Raw genomic sequence first — 22,140 nt, 5'->3', positions numbered from 1 at the left:
ACATACAGAGAGAGAGAAAGGGAGAGAGAGACATACACACACAAACCCACCAGAATTGGTCATTTGAGAAGCGGAAAAGAGGGAGGTAAAGGAGGAGGAGGGAGAGGTGGTCTGGTCTGGGTTGGTTTGGTTTGGTGAAGCGATTATGCCGTGTCTTATTCAGTCCCCCGGCAGGAGACAGCCTCCAGCGGTGGAATTCGCGCCAGCACAGCGCGCCTGTGCCAAGAGAGAGTGGAGGATGACGTCTGTACCGGCAGTTATATAACCATGGCTGAACATTGCGTCTGTCACAGTTAGAAGGTTACAGAGGGTGACACACATACCACACATACTCGCTGCAGTCATGTGTAACATAGTTCCACTCAGCAAGCTGAACCTATCGGGAAGGCACTTTAAGGGAGACTTGCACACCCTTCCAATCCCCCCCCCCCACCTCCCCCACGTCCTACAACCACCACCCCCAATATTTGAGTCCTGTTCCCACTCTCACACTGGCAACATATAGCGTCGGTTGATTCACACTATGACAAACATGCTGCCAGAGGATAAACAATACCGACAGAAATAGTATGTGACATGACGTAGCTGAGTGAAAAATGAAGTATTATGCATATGATATTAAAAGCGTCTTTGGGTACCTAGAAAAGCGCTATATAAGTTTAAAGTATTATTATTATTATTATTATTATTATTATTATTATTATTATTATGAATTAACCAAAACTAAACTGCACCCATATCCAGTATGTCACAGCATAACATCTGCAACTTCACATAAACCTGCAAAATGACAAATGATCTCAGTATAATATGATCTTAGTATAATATGATCTTAGTATAATATTACACTCAAACTGTGAAACTCATAGGGGTAACCTGAAAGTCAGAGTACTGATTCACTCATACCACTCCTTCAAGATGAACACCCAATCTGACTCTGTTTACTCATCACCACCACACTATCACCGCTCACCACATGACCGACATTGTGCCGCGCTCATTCATCACGTCACTCTGTTCGCCACGCTTTGCCACCGAGAAATGCAGCTCAGACACATTTTCCATGTTACTTGTTTTTTTTAAAAAAAATTTTTTATAACTGATGGCTAAGATTTGTCTCATTACATTAACATAATTTCATTCACCAGAATTAAATATCTGTCATCCTTTACCTACAGGGAGCAACATTATGCAAAAGTTTGGGCAACCAGGGGCAAATAATATCAAAATATTTTGGGGGAGTTTATTTAAGTGAAAAGGAGCAAATACAACCCTGCAACAGGAATTAAAACAATACTTCTAAGAATAACAATACTAACAATAATCAAACAATACTTCTTTAAGAATTTTAAATCTTAATGCCGTGACATTTGATTTCATCCCAATGAACCCAAAAGTAATAGTGTCATGTGCTGGGGGGTACCCAAACATCTGAATATCTGCACACTGAGACCCCACCCGCAGAGAGGGCACATCTCTGGCATCCCTACTGTTGGCATGGATCAACAGATCCATAAATGTTCTCTCTCATTGGATGAAATGAGATGAAATGAGCACTGTGATTGGTTGAATAGATACATGGATATCGGAATGGTCTCCATCAGATCCTGCAGAGCAGTTGTGAAGGAACATCTACATGTTGCTTTGAGACACTTTCAACAAAAAATAGCTAGTTTTCTTAGGCCAACTAAAAGAGCATTCATCCATCCCAGAACATTGATTCATTTAAGGGAACGCATTCAATCAAACTCTACTGCTGCTATTTCCCCATTAGCCATGATAGACAAATGATAAAACAATACGATATAAATATGATAAAATATGTGATTAAAAGAATGATACAAATATATGATACAAATATGATAAAATATACGATAACAATGATAAATACTGCTGAGCCATGCAAAGACTCACTGGCTAAACTCTTTCAGATCATATAGCCATTTATCAAATAGGTTAAATAATCCAACACCTCATATGTGTGCTTATATCAGCAAATGATATTTAACCAACAAGAGTTAAAAGCACAGGCTATTATGAGCCTATTACAGCATGTTATATGAGAGGTAGCCAGCCTAGAGCACAGGAAATACGCAGTGACAGACAGCTGATTAAAAACGTGAGGCAGAGCTTTGACCGCAAATATGTCCCTCAAGAGACCATAGAGAAAAATACACAGAAGGATTGTTCTGAATATTTTGGGTATTGTCATACATTTCCGTTGTGTGTGTGTGTGTGTGTGTGTTTATTTGAGGTAAGATACATATGCTGCTTCAATTATTACATCCTGAGGCACTTAAAGTCACACATTCACATACTTTATTTGTCTCTAAAATATTCTCGTAGGTGTATCAGCGCAACAATCTGACAGATTTGAAGTGGATTCCCATCACAGGGTAGTGGTAAGGCTTTGAGATTTGTGAGGAAAACTTCCAAACATCTATAATCACACCAATCAACAGCATCTGCAGCTAAGAGAGGAGATAAGTTGAACCCGTGGCAAACAAAGCATGCATTCATGGTGTTTGACAAAAAATCTCCTGGAATCAAGTATGAGTTCCATTTTTAAAGTATACATAAAGGCTGTTGGGATATAATCAAATTCAACAATTTAAGCATAGTTTTTAAATATGGTTATATATTAGTGCTGTCAAACGATTAAAATATTTAATCGCGATTAATCGCATTTATGTCATAGTTAACTCAAAATTAATTAATTAATTGCAATTTTTTATCTATTCTAAATGTCCCTTCGTTTATTTATTTTTTTCCATCATTTTATTTTTATTTGAATGCCCTTATCAACATGGAAAAGTTGATTGGCTTGCTTTATGCAAATGTTTTATTTTATTGAAAACCAATATTGCCAAACAGGGTGGTACAAAATAAAATTATAAAGTGCACATTTCAGGTAAACAAGGACTCAGCCTATAGTGCAGTTAAACCATGGCTTAATATTTTCTTTTTTTCAAGTTTGCTGGGAACATAGCAGTCAGGCCTCTTATTTCAGAAACATTGAACCGTAACAGTTAGGTTACCAATAAAAGGTAAGCCTACTACTTCTTTGCTTTCAGCCAGCTGCCTGTTGACATTTTCAGACAACAGTGAAGCTCGCTTCTTTTGCACAACACAACTTTTAAAAGTAAACTTTCCATTCAGAAGCTTTTTATCATCCATTTCGCCGTATCGCGCTCACCATTCACTCAAACCGTAACGTTCGCCTACTACACAGTTTGCGAGGCCAAAAAGAATGTTTATCTAAAAAAAAAAAAAAAAAAAAAAAAAATTCGCGTTAATCTCGCGATAAAAAAATTAACGGCGTTAAAATGGGTTTGCGTTAACGCCGTTAATAACGCGTTAAACTGACAGCACTATTATATATATATATATATATATATATATATATATATATATATATATATAGTAATATGGTAATGTGAAACATAGTAATGTGAAAGATAAGACAGTGACATGGTATTTATTTACTTAAGTGAGTGAAAAAGCTTGATTTAAAGTATGTTATTTCAAGGAAACTCCAAATAAAGCCTCTTAAAAACATTAGAGATTTAGCTTTGAATACATTTGTAATACATTTTTTTTTTTATAAAACAATGTATCAGACAGTTTAGCACAATAATCTCAACTGAATATTAAGAATGTCTATTTGCTTGAACATTCTACTATACACTCAAACCAGCTTGCTGTTTTTGGTTTAATACATATTTAAATACATAATACAATTGCTGACCAAGGATAACAGACAACTGACATGTCTCCAACTGCCATTAAGCAGAATTTCCAAAACATCTACTTAAACACCACTGATAACCAGGACAACAGTTTTGTTATCTTTCTTTACAGTTTAAAAACCTGTTGAATGTTTCCTCAGTTCTAAATCTCTGACTTGTGTATTCATTTGTGTTCTGTCTGTTCATAGCCTTATCGAACAAACACTGAGAGCACTGAGAGACCTTGATAAAGGAAATTGTAGTTCCCGTGTCTCTGTGAAAGAACTACATATCCCAAGATGTATGGTATGTGTGTGTGAGTGAATGTAGGTCACAGGCAGACGGGTTTAGACATCTGTCTCTTTGAGCTCGAACTCTGAGCTGTGACCCCACCATACTGCTCAGAAAGGTCACCTGGTGAAGGCTGGGTAGAGGAAAAGGGAGGGACTATTTCAGCAAAATAAAGTTATTTCACTCAGAAGGACTCCAGGAAGGTGCAGTGAAAAACAACACATTGTGGTGGGAAGCAAAGGAGAGGTAAAAACCATAGTGGCCATAGTCTGGCAGCAGAGAAGGCTGCACAAAAAAAAACACTCAAAAGCTTTGTCAAAACATAGATGCATTTTTGACCAGCTGTCCTAATAACAAAGACATTCAAACGCACTTGGGTTTTCTGCTATGTAATTGTAATGGTATGTAAAAGACAAACCTATGATATATCATTCCAAGAAAGCATATATGTGGGTGAGAGAAAGAGACAGCAAACATGAGTGAATAATAAAAAAGAAAGATCAAATGTAATCATAATAACACACATGACAGAGCTACCATAGATGTGTAAGGCATCAGCATATAAGTATTTGTATATAATTAGAATTTGGTCATTTTCACTGCCCCTTCCTGGAGTCCTTCTGAGTGAAATAACTTTATTTTGCTGAAATATATATTTCACCATCCTTGTTCCCACACAGCAAAGAATCAATGATTTTCTTCATGCCTATCTGACACATCTGCATATTCATTTATAACAACGCCATTCAACAGGTTATTCTTCATTACAGATAAAGTCATTTGTTTTATCATATGAAACAATGATGCACATTCAGAGCCATCAATTACTTAACGGTAAAATAACATCATGTTTCATTAAACTGGCAATTGCTTTAAAAGTGACCTTGGGTGAACTGTTACTTTTTAATTACATTTAATTTGTATCCCCCCTCTGGAAGACCCAAGCCTAGCTTAACCTTCGACCCTAGTCTGAATACCTACATCATAACCAGTACCTCCCTAAGGGCTGACACACAGACACAGATCAGAGCCTGGTCCAGTGAGTCAGCTACGACCTTGGTGTAGGTAATAAGGTTTAATGGGAAACAAACAAAATCACACTGGTCATAGACGCATGAAGATGGCCTCGGGCCAAAACAAGCTTGACATGTTTTAATAAAGTAAGCTAGAAGATAAACTGTTGAGAGTAAAATGCTTTGTTTCACTTTAAGTTTCACACCCAGACATTTGGAATATTAGGGTTGAGCGCGTTACCCTCCCTGCAGGTAATGATTTAGCAGACAGCATACAGTGCCCCTCCACTAATCAACACGTCTTTGTAACAGACGCATTCTCACAACCACACAGCCAGGACAAGACAAGTATACAGGACTTTCAACATTCACCACTGCACTGTGATAGAGAGAGAGGGGGGGGGGGGGCAATGGCAGAGAGACTGGGGTAGAGGGGGAAAGAGACTGGGAGGATACTGAGACGGAGAGAGAGAGAGAGCAAGATGGTGATAGAGAGGAAGAAAGAGAAAAAGATGACAAAAGAAGGAGAAACAGGGAATGAGATGAGGAGAAAGAGTGAGTTAAAGAGATTGGGAAGAGAGAAGTACAGAGAGAGAAAGTGAGTAAGACATATACATCGATGGACAAAGAATGAGAGATAGAGAGCTGCACAGAGAGAGGGATAGAGAGAGAGAGAGAGAGAGAGAGAGAGAGAAATAGAGAAAGAGAAAGGCTCTTAAAGGGCCAGTAGTCAGTTGGTCTTATCAGGCAGTGCAGAGGCAGCAGAGCCATTTGTGCATGCCGAGTCACTGTGCGCAGATTGAGCGGAGGCTGCGCGGGGCAGCGCTGCGCGGCGCGGCGCGGCTAAGCTAGCAGGACATGCCCTAGTGACCCACTTTCCCTCCTGGAGCAGGAGGCGTAACAGTGCAGCAGCGGCCACCGTGTCATCCGTTACCTAACTCTCTCTCTACCTCTCTTGCTCTCTTTTTCTCTCTGTCTCTCCTTCTCTCATTCACACTCTACTTCTCTCTCCTCCTCCTCCTCCTTCTTCTCTCCTTCTCTCACTTACTCCTCTGTCACGTACACACACACACACACACACACACACACACACACACACACACACACACACACACACACACACACACACACATTGATACACACCCCTGTGTGAAATCAGTTCATTCCAAGGTTCGTGTTACATCTTTGCTGTCGGCTTATATAGCACTCAGTAATTGCGGATCACTGCAGGGAGACGCAAGGTTTTTATGTAAGAAAATAAAACAAAAAAGAAGAAAGAAAGTAAGAATACAGGAACACAGACAGAAGTCATGCTGTGTTAACAGTGCCTCTGTGTGCCTGTGAGATGTGTGTGTGTGTGTGTGTGTGTGTGTTGCCATTGGCAACTAGTTCACCACACATTTTACTTCATTGCATCAACACTTAACCTCATTCTGACTCGCTTTGAGAGAGAGATTACTCAATCAGAGTTCACTCTCATATCACACTACCTTGGCTTCAACCAGAACCAGTGACGCATAATTACGTAGCCAAGTCTAGTGCCTGGCCTAGTGTGCCGTCGGATTCTTCAACCCTGCAGTGGTCTTTTCCTGCTTGCGACCAGCACTTAAAAGTGTTCTTCCTTGATATTTGCTGTTTTAAATGTGTTAGTTTGACAAGATTGACCATCTCCCTACCTACCTGAGAATTTCGCTCCCATAATTGTAAACAATTACAAACAGCTCATTTGTTAGAAATAACACTGACAGATTTTAATTATTTACTTTGAGAGAAAGAGGTTGGCCTATAAGATGTTACTGGATCTGCAGGAAGCTGACAGGGTTTAATTAATTCCAAATTGGAAGAAAACATAAATCTCTTCTTACACATAAGTTAGTTCCTCATTCTCAATCCTCATTAAGGATGAGACCGCTTCATCAGCTGCTCTAGTAAATGTGTTGGACTGATTGTTTTACCCTCTACCTGCTGCATTACGTCATTAACGTTTGGTGCGACTATGGTGGTATAAACGACGGATGTAGAGATTTGCGACCTAGTTTCTACGGTTTCATGAAGTCGTGAGTAGGTCAGTATTTCAGCCAATGACGGATCACACCACTTTGGTTCAGCAAGGACCTCCGTCGTTACTCGAGAAACGCACCCCTGAGCTGATGAGTTCTCCTATCACAGCCTATGGAGAAAAGAATCTTCTATTTAGTCTGGTTTCCCACACGCAGACATAACACAGCAAGATGAGACAACTCTGTATGAAAACAACGGAATGGGCCTGGGAGCCAGCGGTTTTGTGTTAGCCATGTAATGGCCTCGACACCTGTGATATTAGTCATGGCGGTTGGCCTCGTGCCACTGCAAAACATATTCATATGGGTAAGAAATCTTGATGATGTCATGCTGTCTCAGAATGCAGCTTTTCTGGCCAGCAGGCCTTGCATTTGAAACACATTAAAAGCATTTCTCACAGCTATCTCTTTTTACCTTGTGTCAAGAATATGGGGTCGAGTGTGGTTGTACTGCCTAACATCTACACGCTTGCCTTTATTCCAAACAGTAGTGCACCTCTGGATTTGACTCTCTGCTTCGAGATATCTGGTCTCCCCTCTGGGTGTTTAGCTAAATCTAACAATTATCTCCCTCGCTAAAAAAGCTCTTCATCTCAGCTTGAACTAATCTGCTTTCCTTTGATATGAGTTCACAGAACCGAACAGTCAATCCAACAATATAACTTCGTACAGCCCTTCCCAGTCTAACGGCAGATCCATATGTCAATGAGCTTGGATGAATGTGGCCAAGAGTGCAAGAACTCTCACTGACCTTTTTTTCTTCTCTGAACTTTCCATACAAAGTCTCTCAAGATAAAAGTGTCTGCTTTTGCAAAAACAGGTGTGGAGGAGCAAAGGGCAGAAGAGCCGGTCCTCTACAAGCAGCCACAGTCTCAAATTCCTCACAGCGCGGGGAGGATGTGTACATTACAAACAAACAAGCAGGTTGTTGGTTAGTGCTGTATACTAATGGTACACTTTCAGGTAAAAGGCACATGTAGTATCACCAAATGATGTACAATGATCTAGGCTCACTATGATGGCTTTCTTGTATAATCATCAGGTAACTAAGACTTCCGAAACCGAAACAGAACAGAAAGTGGAAATTCAATTCCCTGTTAATTCCCATGTTGTAACACCATGGCCAAAAATAGCCATACACGTCTAAGTTGCAAAAGTAACAAATCCCATTGCCACTGAAATCCTTTCCGACGCGAGGGCAACAATCTCCACATTTTGACCAAATTGGGAAAACTGCAGTTGGAAGCGACCACACTTGGGAGGAGCAAACATTTGAAAGGGGAATCATTGTTATTATCATAGACTCACATAGATCAATTCACAGGCATTCCGGTTCAAATGAAATAGATATTCAATTAAGAAAGGGAGGGTCACATCCCTCCTCATTCAGAAGAGCACAATAAAGAGGAGAAGGCGGACTAGGGGGGGTAAAGGAGATGAAGAAAGAACTTAAGACCACATGAAGACAAGGTGGGGAGGGAACATAAAGGGGGAAAAGTGGGACATGCCTGTTGCTTTGGGCATATGCTGTGATGGATATGACCTCCACCATTCAGGTTCAAGTGAAGCTTTAGCCTTCAGCACTTCCACTGGCATTCCTCAAAAAACTGGGGGCCCCTTGTCAGAATATTTCTGAAGCCCCCTCCTGCTGAGCGGGAGTTGGTGAACCCCCAGGAGATTGTCTCGTCAGTTACTGTGCCCATTGTGTAACTTATTATGGCACTGAGGAAAACTGTTGTGAGTTATTCCACAAAGGCAGTGTGGCTCATTTACCATAACAAGATAGTCTAAATGCCCACAGTTGTACAGACAGGCTGGGTATGAAAGACCATTTAACATTATTATTAAGTTATTGTGCCCTAATTCCTTCCATATTTATAGGGTCAAAGATGAAAAACCAGCTGCCAATGGCTAAACCAATTATAAATACTGACAACTGGAGCCAATGGGGGCAGCACAAGACCAAACATGACAGCATTAAATGTTGGTCCCACAGACCCCAAAATGCTTTAATAATGAATTAACAATGGTGCCGATATAACAGGAAAAACACAAAATGAACAGATTCGTCGTGCAAAAAGTGGAGCAAACCGTGCTGTCAAAATCAGCTCATTGGAAAATTGATACGGACTACTGATCATTCACCACTGATCCATTCTAGAGACGAGGACACATCACAGCGCAGACAAGACGTTTAATGTATAATGGCTCTCTTAAACTTAAAGCACGGGCCACAGAAGCAGTGAAGAGGGCCGCGGGCGAACATTCCGCCTGTTACGTCTACCAAGCAGCCGGGGTGAACTTTTTTTTTTTTTTTTCAACGAAATCCAGGGCATGACGTCACTGCAACCGGCTCATGATTCTCAAGTCATGTGTTACACAACTAGCAGGCTTTTCATAATAGTTTATCTTTTATGGTTATCCACTCATATATCTAATAGGCTACTGTCACGGCACCCAAACAGGAACTCTTTCGGCTACAGAATGAATAGAATGGACCACAGCCAGCACACCTATCCCATGAGTTTTTGCTATCCCGTCATGATATCTAGAGACTGTCCTTTATTATATTGACATTGCATTCATCATGTTCCTCTAGATACGCTCCCGTTACTAATAACTTTTTTTTTAAAGTCTTCCTAGCCTACATTGGTAGAATCCTGATATCACGCCCAGTCTGAACATCCAGTTTACTAACAACATATTTAGGGCAAGTTTCAAAGTAAGTTGAACAGTACAAATCTTTCAGAGAACCGTACAGTGACCTCAATAACTTGATATAGGCTGCCCACCTGGTCAGGCAAAGAAGCTACTTGAGACGAAACGACAATCTAAGTATTACATTGAAACATTTTCAGCAAAAGAACCGTTTTAAAATACCGACTCTCTAACACAATCACTCCTCGTCTTGGTTAAGTGACATGACACCTTTCCTCCCTTTTAACGTTCAGTCTATCATTAAATCCAGCACCGTTCTGTCACCGGAGTCCGTTATGAGCTGCTGCACACTTGTCAGACTGTGACACACTTTATCTCAAGAAATAATAGAAATGTAGCTTTCTTACCAGGCATTAGTGAGCAACCAGACGCCGATTCCAATAGAAAGAGATTGTGAATCTCTTACTTAGAGACAGAGAGAGAGCTTTTTCACCTCGCCTTACTCATGAAATCAAGTTATGTAACTGGCACCGTTTCTGTGGGCAATGAGTGACTTCCAAGCGCTTTTTTCATTCACTGATGTTCATTTTCCATCCCACACACACCTCACTCTTTACGTCATCAGCCGTCGTCGCACCTTAAATGGAATGGGGAGTGACCGTACGGAGCGAGCTCTGTCCGGATTCGCTATAGATGGAGGGATCCACACAGAGGAGAAAGTAACCAGCGCTCGCTTTCAGATTTTCATGCATTGGGCTGTTGCGCCGAAAACCGGCACTGCACAGCAGAGTTCTCTTGGCGTTTTTACAGGTTATATGTGGGCGCTCTCCTTCAATGTTTCCAGGTTAAACCGTTTGAGAGCGGTTGTTGTATATAGTTTAGTTGCATATAGAGCTCAAACCGACCAACTGGAGTATATACTACTTCGGTGAATCAGCTATCTAGCGCTTCCACAGACTGAATGAGGACTCAATAACCCATATGACGTGTGTACTGTGTTTGGTTACACAACAACTATTGTTTCATAAGGCGTATTTATTTGTAGACTTACAGCGATGTTTCAGTGAATTAGCCCCAGTGAAAATGTTGAATGGACTGATATTGCGTCACACATCACACACCCCATGGCTACAGAATATAGCCTACTAACTGACCGCTCGTCAGTCTGTCTAAATTATGATACGTCTGTATAATATTAATATTATTATTATTATTAAAGGGTATGTGCTTTTGCATATACGAATATAAACATATACCCTGATGGTTCTAAATGCATTTAACGCTGAATGACAATTTACTTTAATCTGATTGAACTAGTGGGGGTCTTAACTAGGTCACACAGCGCAGCGATTGCCATCTGGTGACTGTTTTTTTCCCCTGCTTCGATGTTAATGATACTACTGTCGATAAAGTGAACCCAGTACAAATTGCACCCCAGGGGGCAACATCACAGAGCATAACTCACGCGAACGTTTACACTGTCATTTCAACGCTATAGTGTCAATTATGAGGTGGGTAATAATCTTATTATTAAAAAGTCTAGAGCGGAGGCGTTCTGGCAACGCACCGAGATATTTTTATAGTCGGTGGATGGTAGGCTGATAGTTTACTCTCCCGGTGAACGGAATTCACAAAACTTCAACGGCACATTGTCCTTTTAATAGACTCATTCAATTAGATCATTGCCCTTAGGAAATTGCATGATGATGATTGTTTGCTTGGCTGAAGAATAAAGACTGAAATAAACTCAAAATATGTTAGCCTAATATCTTACTTCCTCCCAAGTCTCAATGTAAGCATGTTTAATGTGCCTTTTACTTTATACATACAGTAGATTTGAATGAATAAATGTGTAGGCCTACTACAAAAAAATGGAAACACCTTTCAAGTTACAAATCTGTGATAGCAGTGTTCAATAAGACAAGTGATTCAGGGAATAAAACCAAAACAATACGGACACATCATGCATTTTGGTTGTTATAATGCATTCAGTGCATTTATGCCAAATAATGTATTTAGATATGGCAAAAATACACTTCTCAAATGTGGTGTAGCTATTATAATTACAAATTCTATTGCATTGTTGTTGGACATTTCAGCATATTTATCAGACACAGCACACTGCCATAATTACTAGAGCCAAAATCTGTGAGAAGTGTTTGCTGCTATTCAAATTGGCATTAGTCACCCTTTCACACCTACAGCTCCACAGGATAAACCTCATGCTAGACCTGTTCGAAATCCACTTGGTTCCTGTAGACATCTGTCTGTGTTCCTCTTTGAGCGGTGGGAAAGAGAACATCTTTAGCAGACCTCCACTGGCCTCCCGCTTTTCAGGGTTTTAACACAGCTGTAATCTGTCTCTTGCCCCAGGTCCATCCAGGTTTACAGGTCATTTACATGTAGGATCTGTGTACATGCCTTGCATTGAAGAGCTGGAAGTTCTGCCTTTCTCACCTCAAACCCAAGTTCATCGTTTTTTGGATTATATGGTTTGACATTACAAGTTAATGAGAGCATGAGAGGGAAAGAGAGAGAGAGAGAGAGAGAGAGAGAGAGAGAGAGAGAGAGAGAGAGAGAGAGAGAGAGACTAGGGAGAGGCAGAGAGAGATCTCCATGGCAATCACCCTTGGTTACTATTGCACAATCAAAATACAGGATATGAGTTCAACCTGTGTCCATGGCGACTGTGCGGATGTGTCCTATTTCGGAAGAAGACAGCGACAGAGAATGATTTTGGTTAACAGTACAGCCCAACCAAACCGTGACCTGCCAGCTTTGCAGGATTTTCACCATTGTTGTGAGTGACACTGTCTGGCCCAGATTACTCGTTTGGTGTTTCCATGTGACGAACTTGCTGCATACGTGACACCATCATATAGTCATGTTTTAGAAACTGTGGTTTAACTGAAGTGCTGTAGTTGTAGCTCATGTTCTCATTACATTCAACACAGACAGTCCCGTGTAGTCATTACAGTCAGGGTGGGGGGTTTAAGAACATGTAAATGTCAGGCAGAGATTTAGATTTTACTTGAAAGATATATATATATATCTACTACAAGCACCATAAAGAAGAAAAATGTGTCATGACATTGAAACTAGAAACAGTACAATGAGACCTCAACTCTGACTGGAGGAGAAGGCTACAAAACAGAAGACATTTTCAATCAGCAGTGACCTCTCCAGACACATGGAATGAGGGCTGTGAGATTTTACACTTCATTGCAAAATATTTATAGCTTCTATGGGGCCAAGGTGGGTGGCCCATTCTCCCTCTGAAATTCTCAAGCCCGTCATCCTTAGTTTGAACTAGACATTGTCATTGTGCATGGACGTGCTTACGTAAGTAAAGCATTTCCGTGTTTGTTCGACACACCTGATGGTGATGAGGTAATCCATTGTTTAGCTGGAGTAAAGGAGGTCCCCAGAAGCCTCCAGTGCATACATCGTGAGGAAACGAGGAGTCTTATATACACACACACACACACACCCAGCTCCAGGACTGGGAGTGTGTGTGTGTGTCTGAATTATAGAATGGATATGTACACACACACAGACATTTGCACTAACAAATACGTTCACAAATGCACGCTTGCAGACAGAATAGCCTACATGTTTGAATCTACCCACATATAAGAAAGAACGGAATAATAAAAGACAATCATGAGAAAGAGAAAAACAGACAAATTCAAGCGCTGGTGATCATATAGTGTTTTTCAAGGTTTTTATTCTTCTTCACCTATTTTTGCCTATATCATATACATACACTTCACCAAACCACATGAAACTTGGTATGGTTGTAGCCCCACCTGGCTGATACAGAATAGGTTTGTTTCCCTAGGTGTGCGTTTCCCTTCATGCTAGCTCCCCCTGAAGTGGGGTAGGGTCAAAGCGTTTTTTGGGGGCAATAGCACGAAGACTGTTTGGCCATAAAGTAACACCTTTTTACGGCAAGCTGGTCTCTAGGAGGCACATTAACCTAGCTCGTTAAGATTAATTCATGGAGTGGCGGCATCTGGTGAATAATGCTCAAAGCAAACATCCAGCACTTTACTAGAATCTTGTTGTTGTAAAGGTTCAAACTTCAAAAAATGTGACAGCCTGCATCACTACCACATTCCCTGGACACATTGCAAATGTTGTGACGCTACAACATGTTACCTCTGACTGGGTTGGGTCTATCTTCAAACTTTATTTTGTCTTGAAATCCTTACGTAACATTTACAAAATGCAAATAACTTATAACTTAACTGTAACTTATACAAGAATGTTGGTTGGTCCCCTCTAGCAGACAGGAGGGAAAAACACTGTCTTTTATTTGTTTATAAAGCCTTAGTGGGAAAACTGCCTAATTATCTCATGTCACTTTTAAAATTAAAATCCATCTGTCATAATACACGGTCACAGAGCCTCATCTCCCTTGAAATCCCCCTTACAAAAACTAATATAGGTAAAATAGCTTTTAAGTTCTTTGCTTCCCATAAATGGAACACTATTCAAGTGGAGTTGAAATTAACCAAGTATTTGTCTGTCAACCAATTTAAGAGCCTTTTAGATAATAAGGATGTGCCTCAATGCTGTTGTTTTGAATGATTCTCTGATTTAATTTTTTTTACTTTGTTATTTTATTTATTTATTTTTTATGCTTAATTTCTGAGTTGTTTGGTGTGGTTTTTTTTAAAATGTATTTTGTCTGTTTCGTTTTGTTGTGGTTTGTTTATGTATTGTTCTTCTGTACTATGTGGCCTCAATCAGGGCATTGCTGCAAAAGAGCCCTGTGCTCAGTCAATTTCTCCCTGAATAAACAATGATGATGATGATGATGATGATGATGAAATGGTCCTCTCACCTGTTGGAAGTGGTCAAATCATTCAACCTGATGCTTCCTGGGGCAGTTCACAAATGGTGATTGGACCCCGATGATCGCTGTTTGCAGTTTCAACTGTCCTGTTATAAATCTCAATATTTGTACGCCTTTATGTAGCATTTACTATACATTCAGTATTGTATTCAAACATATTCTTGCCTTCAACTAATAATTTTACAGTCATGCATATTTTTCCAAACTTTGTAAATAAATGGCAAGCACAATTATATAATGAAGCTCCTATTGTTGTTTATGGAAATTTAGCACAAAACTATATTCGTTATGAAGTCACACTCATATTCAATAAATAGGTGTCAAAACCACAGGGGGGTTCTGCTTCACACCCTATCAGTGTACAACCACCACATCCACAAACTATAGCTCCTTACATTTTCACTTTAAAATAAGACAAACATGACCATTTTTAATCTCTCATTTGTATTTTACAATGTTCTTTGGCTCCTCTGTCATTTCTCAGTGTTGCAAGCACACACACAAAGCTAAAACATGACACACTGGGGCACATAAGAGTAAAGTCAGGCACCATCCGTCAGGCACCAAGTAGGCTACTTGTCAGATCAGATACTGGATCGCTCTTGGCGATAGTAAATCAGTGCCAGGGTGTCTAGGGGGTTATCAGTTTGTGATTTGATCAACATCTAAAAAAAAAGAGGTCAATTTGAAACTGCAGCCTCCTCAGTCCCCACTGGCAGATGGTATCTGTGTTGTGGTATGTGTCCTAACCCTTCATTATTCAGTGTGTTCTGATATGCTCCCAGTTTTGTTGCATCACTTGAAAGTAAAAGCACATAAGGCATGTTGATGTACAAATATGAGAATCTGCATACAATCTACCCAAAATACTATTACTTCTACAATTACTACTTCTTTACACCTGTAGCAGTATGTGTGCTAGACAAAAAAATGTTTTTCTTATTATTTCATTTACATTGTTTTCCCACTGTTTGCCGGTAATATTCAATTATACTGCCTCTAAAACAGGAAAATTGCTTAAATCAGCTGGGATAAAAGAATTTAGAAAAGAGAAAATCAATAGCGACAGAGGAGGGAGAACAAGCTTTAAGGTCTGATTTGAAGTAACGATGATGCTCTCCGTGCACCCTAAATCTAACATACTGTTTATCTCAGGGCAACTCCAGGTTCCCTCATTTAGAGCCCCGTGTCTCAGTACCTCAAGCGGGCAGAGATCATGTAGGGTTGGAGGACCCAGCGGACAGATGAGGGAGGCCCATGACAACTGAAGTAGAATCATGTTGTCCTGGGAACATTGAGATTCCAGAACCCCCACCCCCAGAGTTCTTCCTCTTGCAGACTCAGACATGTTCTCAGTGTTTCCATCCCTTGCTCTTTAAACTTTTCCTGTCACTTTGGAGCAACATTTTCTTTTTTTTTTTTATCCCCCAATTTTCGCATATTCTGACTCATAGCCTGAGCAATGCACATTACCTCACAATGAAAGATTGTTCAAAAACGGAATCAGGCATCAGCATCCATGTTTAAAGGGACATAACCGATCATTAAACGCCAGCCTACATTCCGAACAGTCCCAGGCTTTACTCCCCACTTAAACTCAAGGAAGCCCCTGCCTACCATCATGTGGGGCACTCTGTAAGTTACTTTGGAAAACAAGCATCTGCTAGATGAATAAATGTAAGTCTACAGAATGGTTAACTCCACAAAGCCTTGCATCCCAACAGGCATTTCTAAGAAGCAAGAACTCAGGCAACCTATGTGTCATAACTTAAGAGTTCAGAAGACGGAGGGGAGGTCAGGGAGAAAGTGTGGTATTAGAATAAGGGGCAGAGAGGCAGGCTGTGAAATCACTTCTTTTATTTGGGTCAAATTACAAAGCAGTCTCACATGAATCGTCAACAGCTGGGTTTCCATCCAACTCATTTCATTACATTCATGAACATTTGGCTACAGGAGATGTGAGTCTATGTGTGTTTCTATCTGCTGTTTTAGGACACCTTCCTCATCATGCAGCAGGAATCATGGCTGACACAAGGTTCTTATAACTTCTTTATGTGAAGTACAACTTGAATTAACCACAAACTACAAAGTCAAAATAAACAAATTATTTATTTCTAAGGATCATTCCAGATAGTTGAGTCTATGATCAAAATCTTCATATCAAAAGAAGTAGTGCAATTCCAAATAGACACTTCAGTATGTACAAGATTACATACCATATTACACCACAACAACAGAAATATCACAATGCATCTCATTCTTACAGTGTTCTTTCTTTAATTCAGAGTTAGTATATGAAGACTGTATTTTGCCAGCTTGAAGCGTTTGGGCCTTTTTAACTGACTTTAACTGTATAGCTTTGATCATTTTGGTGGTGGATTGCTTTAGTTAAAGAACCAAAGAGCTATAGGCCTACGAGAGAAAATGTGCTTAAGACACCACCTTTCCAAAAAGATTATTTTCAGGAACCCTTAATATCCACGTAGCATTCCAAATAGTTTTTTTTAAAAGAAAGCTCTGATTAAAAGCTCTTTGCCTTTAGAAACCTTTAAGGGTGCTATGAGGACATACTGCTAGAACATTTTCTTCTAAAAGTGTAGCCTTGGCTGTTAACTTACTGCTGTCAACTTACTGCTTTTGTCCCATTTTACTGCCCTCAATCCACAAGATCACCTGCCTCAGTACTTCTGTGATTTACCCTCCTTCAGGTCACCAGTGGAATGACACAGCCCACCTCTAAAACGTCCTCACTAGCAGAGACAGGCCAGCTGAGTCCTATCCCAAAACACTGTGTGTAAATTACAGACCAAATGTGTGTGTGTGTGTGTGTGTGTGTGTGTGTGTGTGTGTGTGTGTGCGTCAGGAGAGGGGGTGTCCTTCATGAGTGTCTTCTTCCTCCTCAGTCTTGCTTCCCCACCCTAGTCTGCTGCGCTCCCTCATTCCAAGCGGCGTAGACAAAGAGCGCAAGGATCATGTGCACCGCCACAACAGCGACGATGGCAGCATAGAAGCAACTGTCATTACTAGAGTAGCCCAAAGAACCTTTTGAAAGAGTAGTACAGTTTAAGCTTTCTAGTTTCCAGGTAACTAAGATTTTGTACATAAAATGCTCTGATCTTTTGACACAGCTGTGTTGGCCATTTATTTGTGAGGCCAGCTCCCTGGCAACACCAACAATGACATTACTTAACTGCAAATCAACCTGAAACAGTCTATCAATTTGGATACATGTGACTATGAAATCTGGTGTTCTTCATTGTTGCAAGCTTGTGACTTTGCTCTCTTAGCGTATCAATGAATTCCTCTACTTGCAGTCGCTTACAAGTGGAGTCCACGATTCTAATCCGATACACTTTCTCTCAATTTCAGCAAATTGCTCCTCACGGTCCTCCAGCTCAGGGTTACTCAGAGTGGGCGCTGTGATGCCAGTCCAGGGTTGCCGCAGAATACTTGGCACTTATTAAATTATTTTATAACAGTATAAACGTCAAGTACAAGATTATTTGCAATCAGTTCTAACCAAAAAAGATATTCTCTCAAGATTCCCTCGCAACAGATCACGGACAAACCTCTACTAGGCAGGTTAGGCACTAGCACATTTCATTTGAGGGGTAATAAAGGTTAAAATTAGCGGCAAACGCATTCTTCCTAACGTTACCTGTCAGCAGATATTAAAGGCTGGCCAGATGAGAGAGAAATACAAGGTGTGGCTATAGACTATGGAGGTCCACCATAAGTGTGTAGTTTTAGTGTTGTTAACCCCTAAAGCCCTGCGTTTCTTATGGAAGTTAATGTTACAGCTCTAGCACCTAGAACATCGGATTTATTTTATTCACCAGATTGTGGCTATCAAATCCTTAGGTAATCGATGTGTTTACTTAAACTGACTTCATGGTTGTGAGAACACTTGTAATCCCTGATTGGTAAAGCATTGTAGTCTGTTATTTTTCACTGGAAGCATAGGGATAGCAACAGACATATTTTAGAGGTATAATGAGTCTACGGTCTATACAGAGACAACATGCACATGGAAGCACATGCAAGTTTCACAGACACATTACATTGTATATAGTCAAATCTTAAGTCAACTAATGTTATCCAAACGCTATCTAATGTCTACATAATGGCTAAAGTCTACATCAAGTTAGAGTTAGCCCAATATCAGATCACCAATGTCAGCCAGGTTTGCTTCCTCCTTATTTCTGTGGTAACTTTAAAGAGCTTTGGAAAAGGACAGATAGAGTGGTTGCTGGCATATTTTTAAGATGACATGATTTATCGTTAGCTAGAAAAGATAAAGACTAATGCTCTTTCGTTTATATTATCTCTGTAAGTCTACCTGTCGCCCCAAAGTAACTTTTGGTGTTATTTATTTGGATATACAGGACATCTAGCATCCCTACATGAAAGGTTACCTTAGTCAAACTTGTCATCTTGGCCTACTGTAAATGTAAGTTTTGTATTCAAGCATTTTGTGAATGGAGGACCCAACATCTAAGTTCCCAAATCCACGGGATGCGTTGGCCAATAATGCATACGCAAATAATGTGCGTCTTGGAATGACTTGGTCTCAATTTTTCCTTGTTGACAAAACTTAACGTCGTGAATATATTCCTCCATCGCATACTGCAGTCCTTGCTGTCGGCTTCTTGAAGCTATTTTGCCTTACGCCCAGAAACTATCCATTACACACTGGGGCACCCGGCTAAACGGAACAGTTGCCGTATTTCTGACAAGGTTGTGGACAAAGCTTGACCGACCTAGCAACAGTAAGTAAGACGAGCGGAAGGTCAGTCAAGTCTCACATGTCTTTTTAAAAACGGAACTTGCACAAATGCAAATCCACCGCATACAATAAGACGACGGTCACACCCACACTCTATTAAATAATGAGACTAATAATGTAGAATAGACTAGTAATGAAGAAGTGTAATGAAGAAAACTCGTTATACTTGTATGACTCGTATACGCATAATAACAGCCGCTATTTAAAGGGGTAGTGTACACTTAAATGTGTGTGTGTTTTTTTAAGCTGTAAACTAAATTGATATGACTGTACTGTGATGTGTATCGTCCTGAAGGGATTTATTTTTTTGGTAAAGCCCGGCGAACTATTATCCTGTGCGAAATAGCCAAGAAGGCTTAAAATATTGGCGGCTATAGCCCCGAATGGTCGAACATAACGACGCCACTGGTGACTGTACAGTTTTACGGCTGGTTGTTTGATGTAATAACTGTCTGCATAAGATTAGCCAGACCCAAATATATGAAGATTATCACACCTACCTTGGAAAACATAGGATTTGGTGGCAAAGTATAATCCTATTGGTAAAGTAATCATCATGATTGTGAAGATTAACAGGGTCTTCAAAACCGTTAGTAGTGACCCATCATTTCTAACAGGGAAAAATAAATAAATCTTAGTCACGTTCACATTCAAAGTAAATCACACACCATGATGACCCTGACCTGACCCACCGGCATCTCCTAACATGCAAGCATGTAGCATCTATCAGACGAGGTAGGACGTTAGGCACATTGAACCACAGCACATGTATTCACCCTGCTAGCAACACGTTCATCCTTTTGTGCAATTAAGAGCACTTTATTGCAGAATCAGTTCCATTTTAGAACTGTTTACAAACTAAAATTAAAGCAAGAGTAGTACTGCGATGTGTTGGTAACTAACGATAGTAGTACTAACTGTAGAGAACAACGCGTGATACTTAATTTAACCTTACGGAAATTAGAACCCTTGAAATGTTATGCAATGAACTACAGTCTATAATGAATGATAGGTGTAATATATGTGGGTCTCTAGAAAGTTAGGCCTACTATTCTCAACACCACTAGGTAAGGCAAGATATGGCAAAGCATACACATTGTAGCGTTCTAGCTACTTATGCTAGCACGTTAACATACGTTAACTTGGCAAATGCAAGTACATTTTTGATTCGACAGTCTTACCCTCTTAAATCTGTCGTAGTCTGCATTGTACTGAGCAAATTCTTGATGTACTTTCCGGTACAGGACGTGTTTATAATTGCAATAGTTTACACTTTGGCAAACCAGACACCTTTCATGTCGTCGTCGGTACTTCCATGTCTATGGTACTTCCGGGGTTCCGTCACGTGACAATGTCATTGCTTTTTTTTTTTCTTTGAACCAGTATTATGTTTTTTGAAGAACCATTAAGTCATCAAAGTTATGTGGAAAATCGCACGTTTGAAAGTTTTATTACCGAAGCGCTTAGTTATTTACGCCAACAAAAGCTAGACTACATCGTTACAGGTAAACATTCACAGTAAATTCACTAGAGGGAGACAGCACTGCATGTATGGTTTTCAATAGACTGGAAGTCTGATTTTTTACTGAACCTGCGGTTTCTCTCGTAGCAGAATTAATATTCCGACAAATCTTCATCAGTAGAGTCTCGAGGGTCTGAGTCCAGTTTACGTTTCACCATATTGATCAAGGTGCTTAACTGTCCAATTATATTATATTATATCTTGAAAACCTGTGTTATATGTATATTGTGTGCAGTAAGACCTACACATGGAGTAGCCTACTCAAAGAAAGAGATGTGCTTTTAGTGGGCAAGTCTTGAATAGTTGTTCATTTTACCCTCACTTCTCACACTGATTTCATGCAGCTCTTGATACATAGGCCTTGGCCACTAGACATTGAGAAAATGTGACCCTACATAATGGCCCTAACAGAGTAACACTGTCCTTCCACCAAACTCAAATTGCTCATCTGTAAGAGACAGTGGCCAAAGTAAGTCTGCATGTCATTCCAGTTATGCAGATTTACTGAACATGTCTAAAGTAATTAGTAGGCTCTTGTGAATTGAACCAGTACCTCAGCCTTGGTAAAAACAACACTCAGCATTGTGGCATAGGCTATGCTCGCTTGGCTCTGAAGTAAGCTTATGCCAGTTGTTCTGTGGGACACACAAACACACCCACAAACACACACACCACAGTCTGGGGTTAACAAACATATTGTACCCCACTGTTTTTCGCTGAGGTTGCAGGAAGAGGGAATTAAACAGCCAGCGTCTAAGAGGGGTCACTGACCTGAGAGATGAAATCAATCCGCCTGTGAAACACAAAGACAGAAACCTTTAGAGGGCAACCGGGATAAGCGCTATGTCATCACATCTGTCCTTCCTGGGACGGCTCTGGCCAACACAGCTGTGTCTCCGTGAATGAGTGATGATCGCCCTCATCACAGGTTCAGGAAGATTAGACTCAGTAAATGAAACCAGCGCGTGAATGAGTGCCCTATTTGAAATGACCTTGCAGTTTGCGAGAGGTATTAGGTACATAAAATATTATTACCGTATTGATTATAATGATGAAGAGCAGGAATAACAATAGAAACAAATTGAATATTTGGTCTTGATGATGATGATGATGACAACCTTATTATTGTTTGTACACTTGCTTGAAAGTGTATGGGAACAGTTGAGAAAAGTAACATGCATTAGGCATAGTGCAAAAACTGATATTTTATATCTCAGAAAT

At 40.2% G+C, this 22,140-nt stretch overlaps 1 protein-coding gene across 1 annotated transcript; it reads right to left on the bottom strand.

Moving 5' to 3' along the window:
• Nucleotides 1–16,453: 16,453 nt before the first annotated feature.
• Nucleotides 16,454–20,749, bottom strand: vma21 (vacuolar ATPase assembly factor VMA21). Its single transcript, XM_042704159.1, has 3 exons — nucleotides 20,579–20,749; nucleotides 19,898–20,007; nucleotides 16,454–17,653 (listed from the first exon to the last, which is right to left on the bottom strand). Exons 1-3 carry the CDS (start codon nucleotides 20,602–20,604, stop codon nucleotides 17,511–17,513), a joined length of 279 nt encoding a protein of 92 aa, XP_042560093.1. The 5' UTR covers nucleotides 20,605–20,749; the 3' UTR covers nucleotides 16,454–17,510.
• Nucleotides 20,750–22,140: the final 1,391 nt, after the last annotated feature.

Source organism: Clupea harengus, unplaced genomic scaffold (genome assembly GCF_900700415.2).
Source record: "Clupea harengus unplaced genomic scaffold, Ch_v2.0.2, whole genome shotgun sequence".
NCBI classification, from domain to species: domain Eukaryota; kingdom Metazoa; phylum Chordata; class Actinopteri; order Clupeiformes; family Clupeidae; genus Clupea; species Clupea harengus.
The sequence above is the reverse complement of the archived record's forward strand: the minus strand, read 5'-3'. Positions and strand labels throughout refer to the sequence as shown.

Bases quoted from the DNA above. Each gene is read 5' to 3' on its own strand.
- vma21 (XM_042704159.1), bottom strand. From the start codon at position 20,604: ATGCAGACTACGACAGATTTAAGAGG. The intron at 20,008-20,578 runs GTAAGACTGTCG...TTTCCCTGTTAG, and splicing joins ACTACGACAGATTTAAGAGG to AAATGATGGGTCACTACTAA. The intron at 17,654-19,897 runs GTAGGTGTGATA...CTCTTTCAAAAG, and splicing joins CAAATCCTATGTTTTCCAAG to GTTCTTTGGGCTACTCTAGT.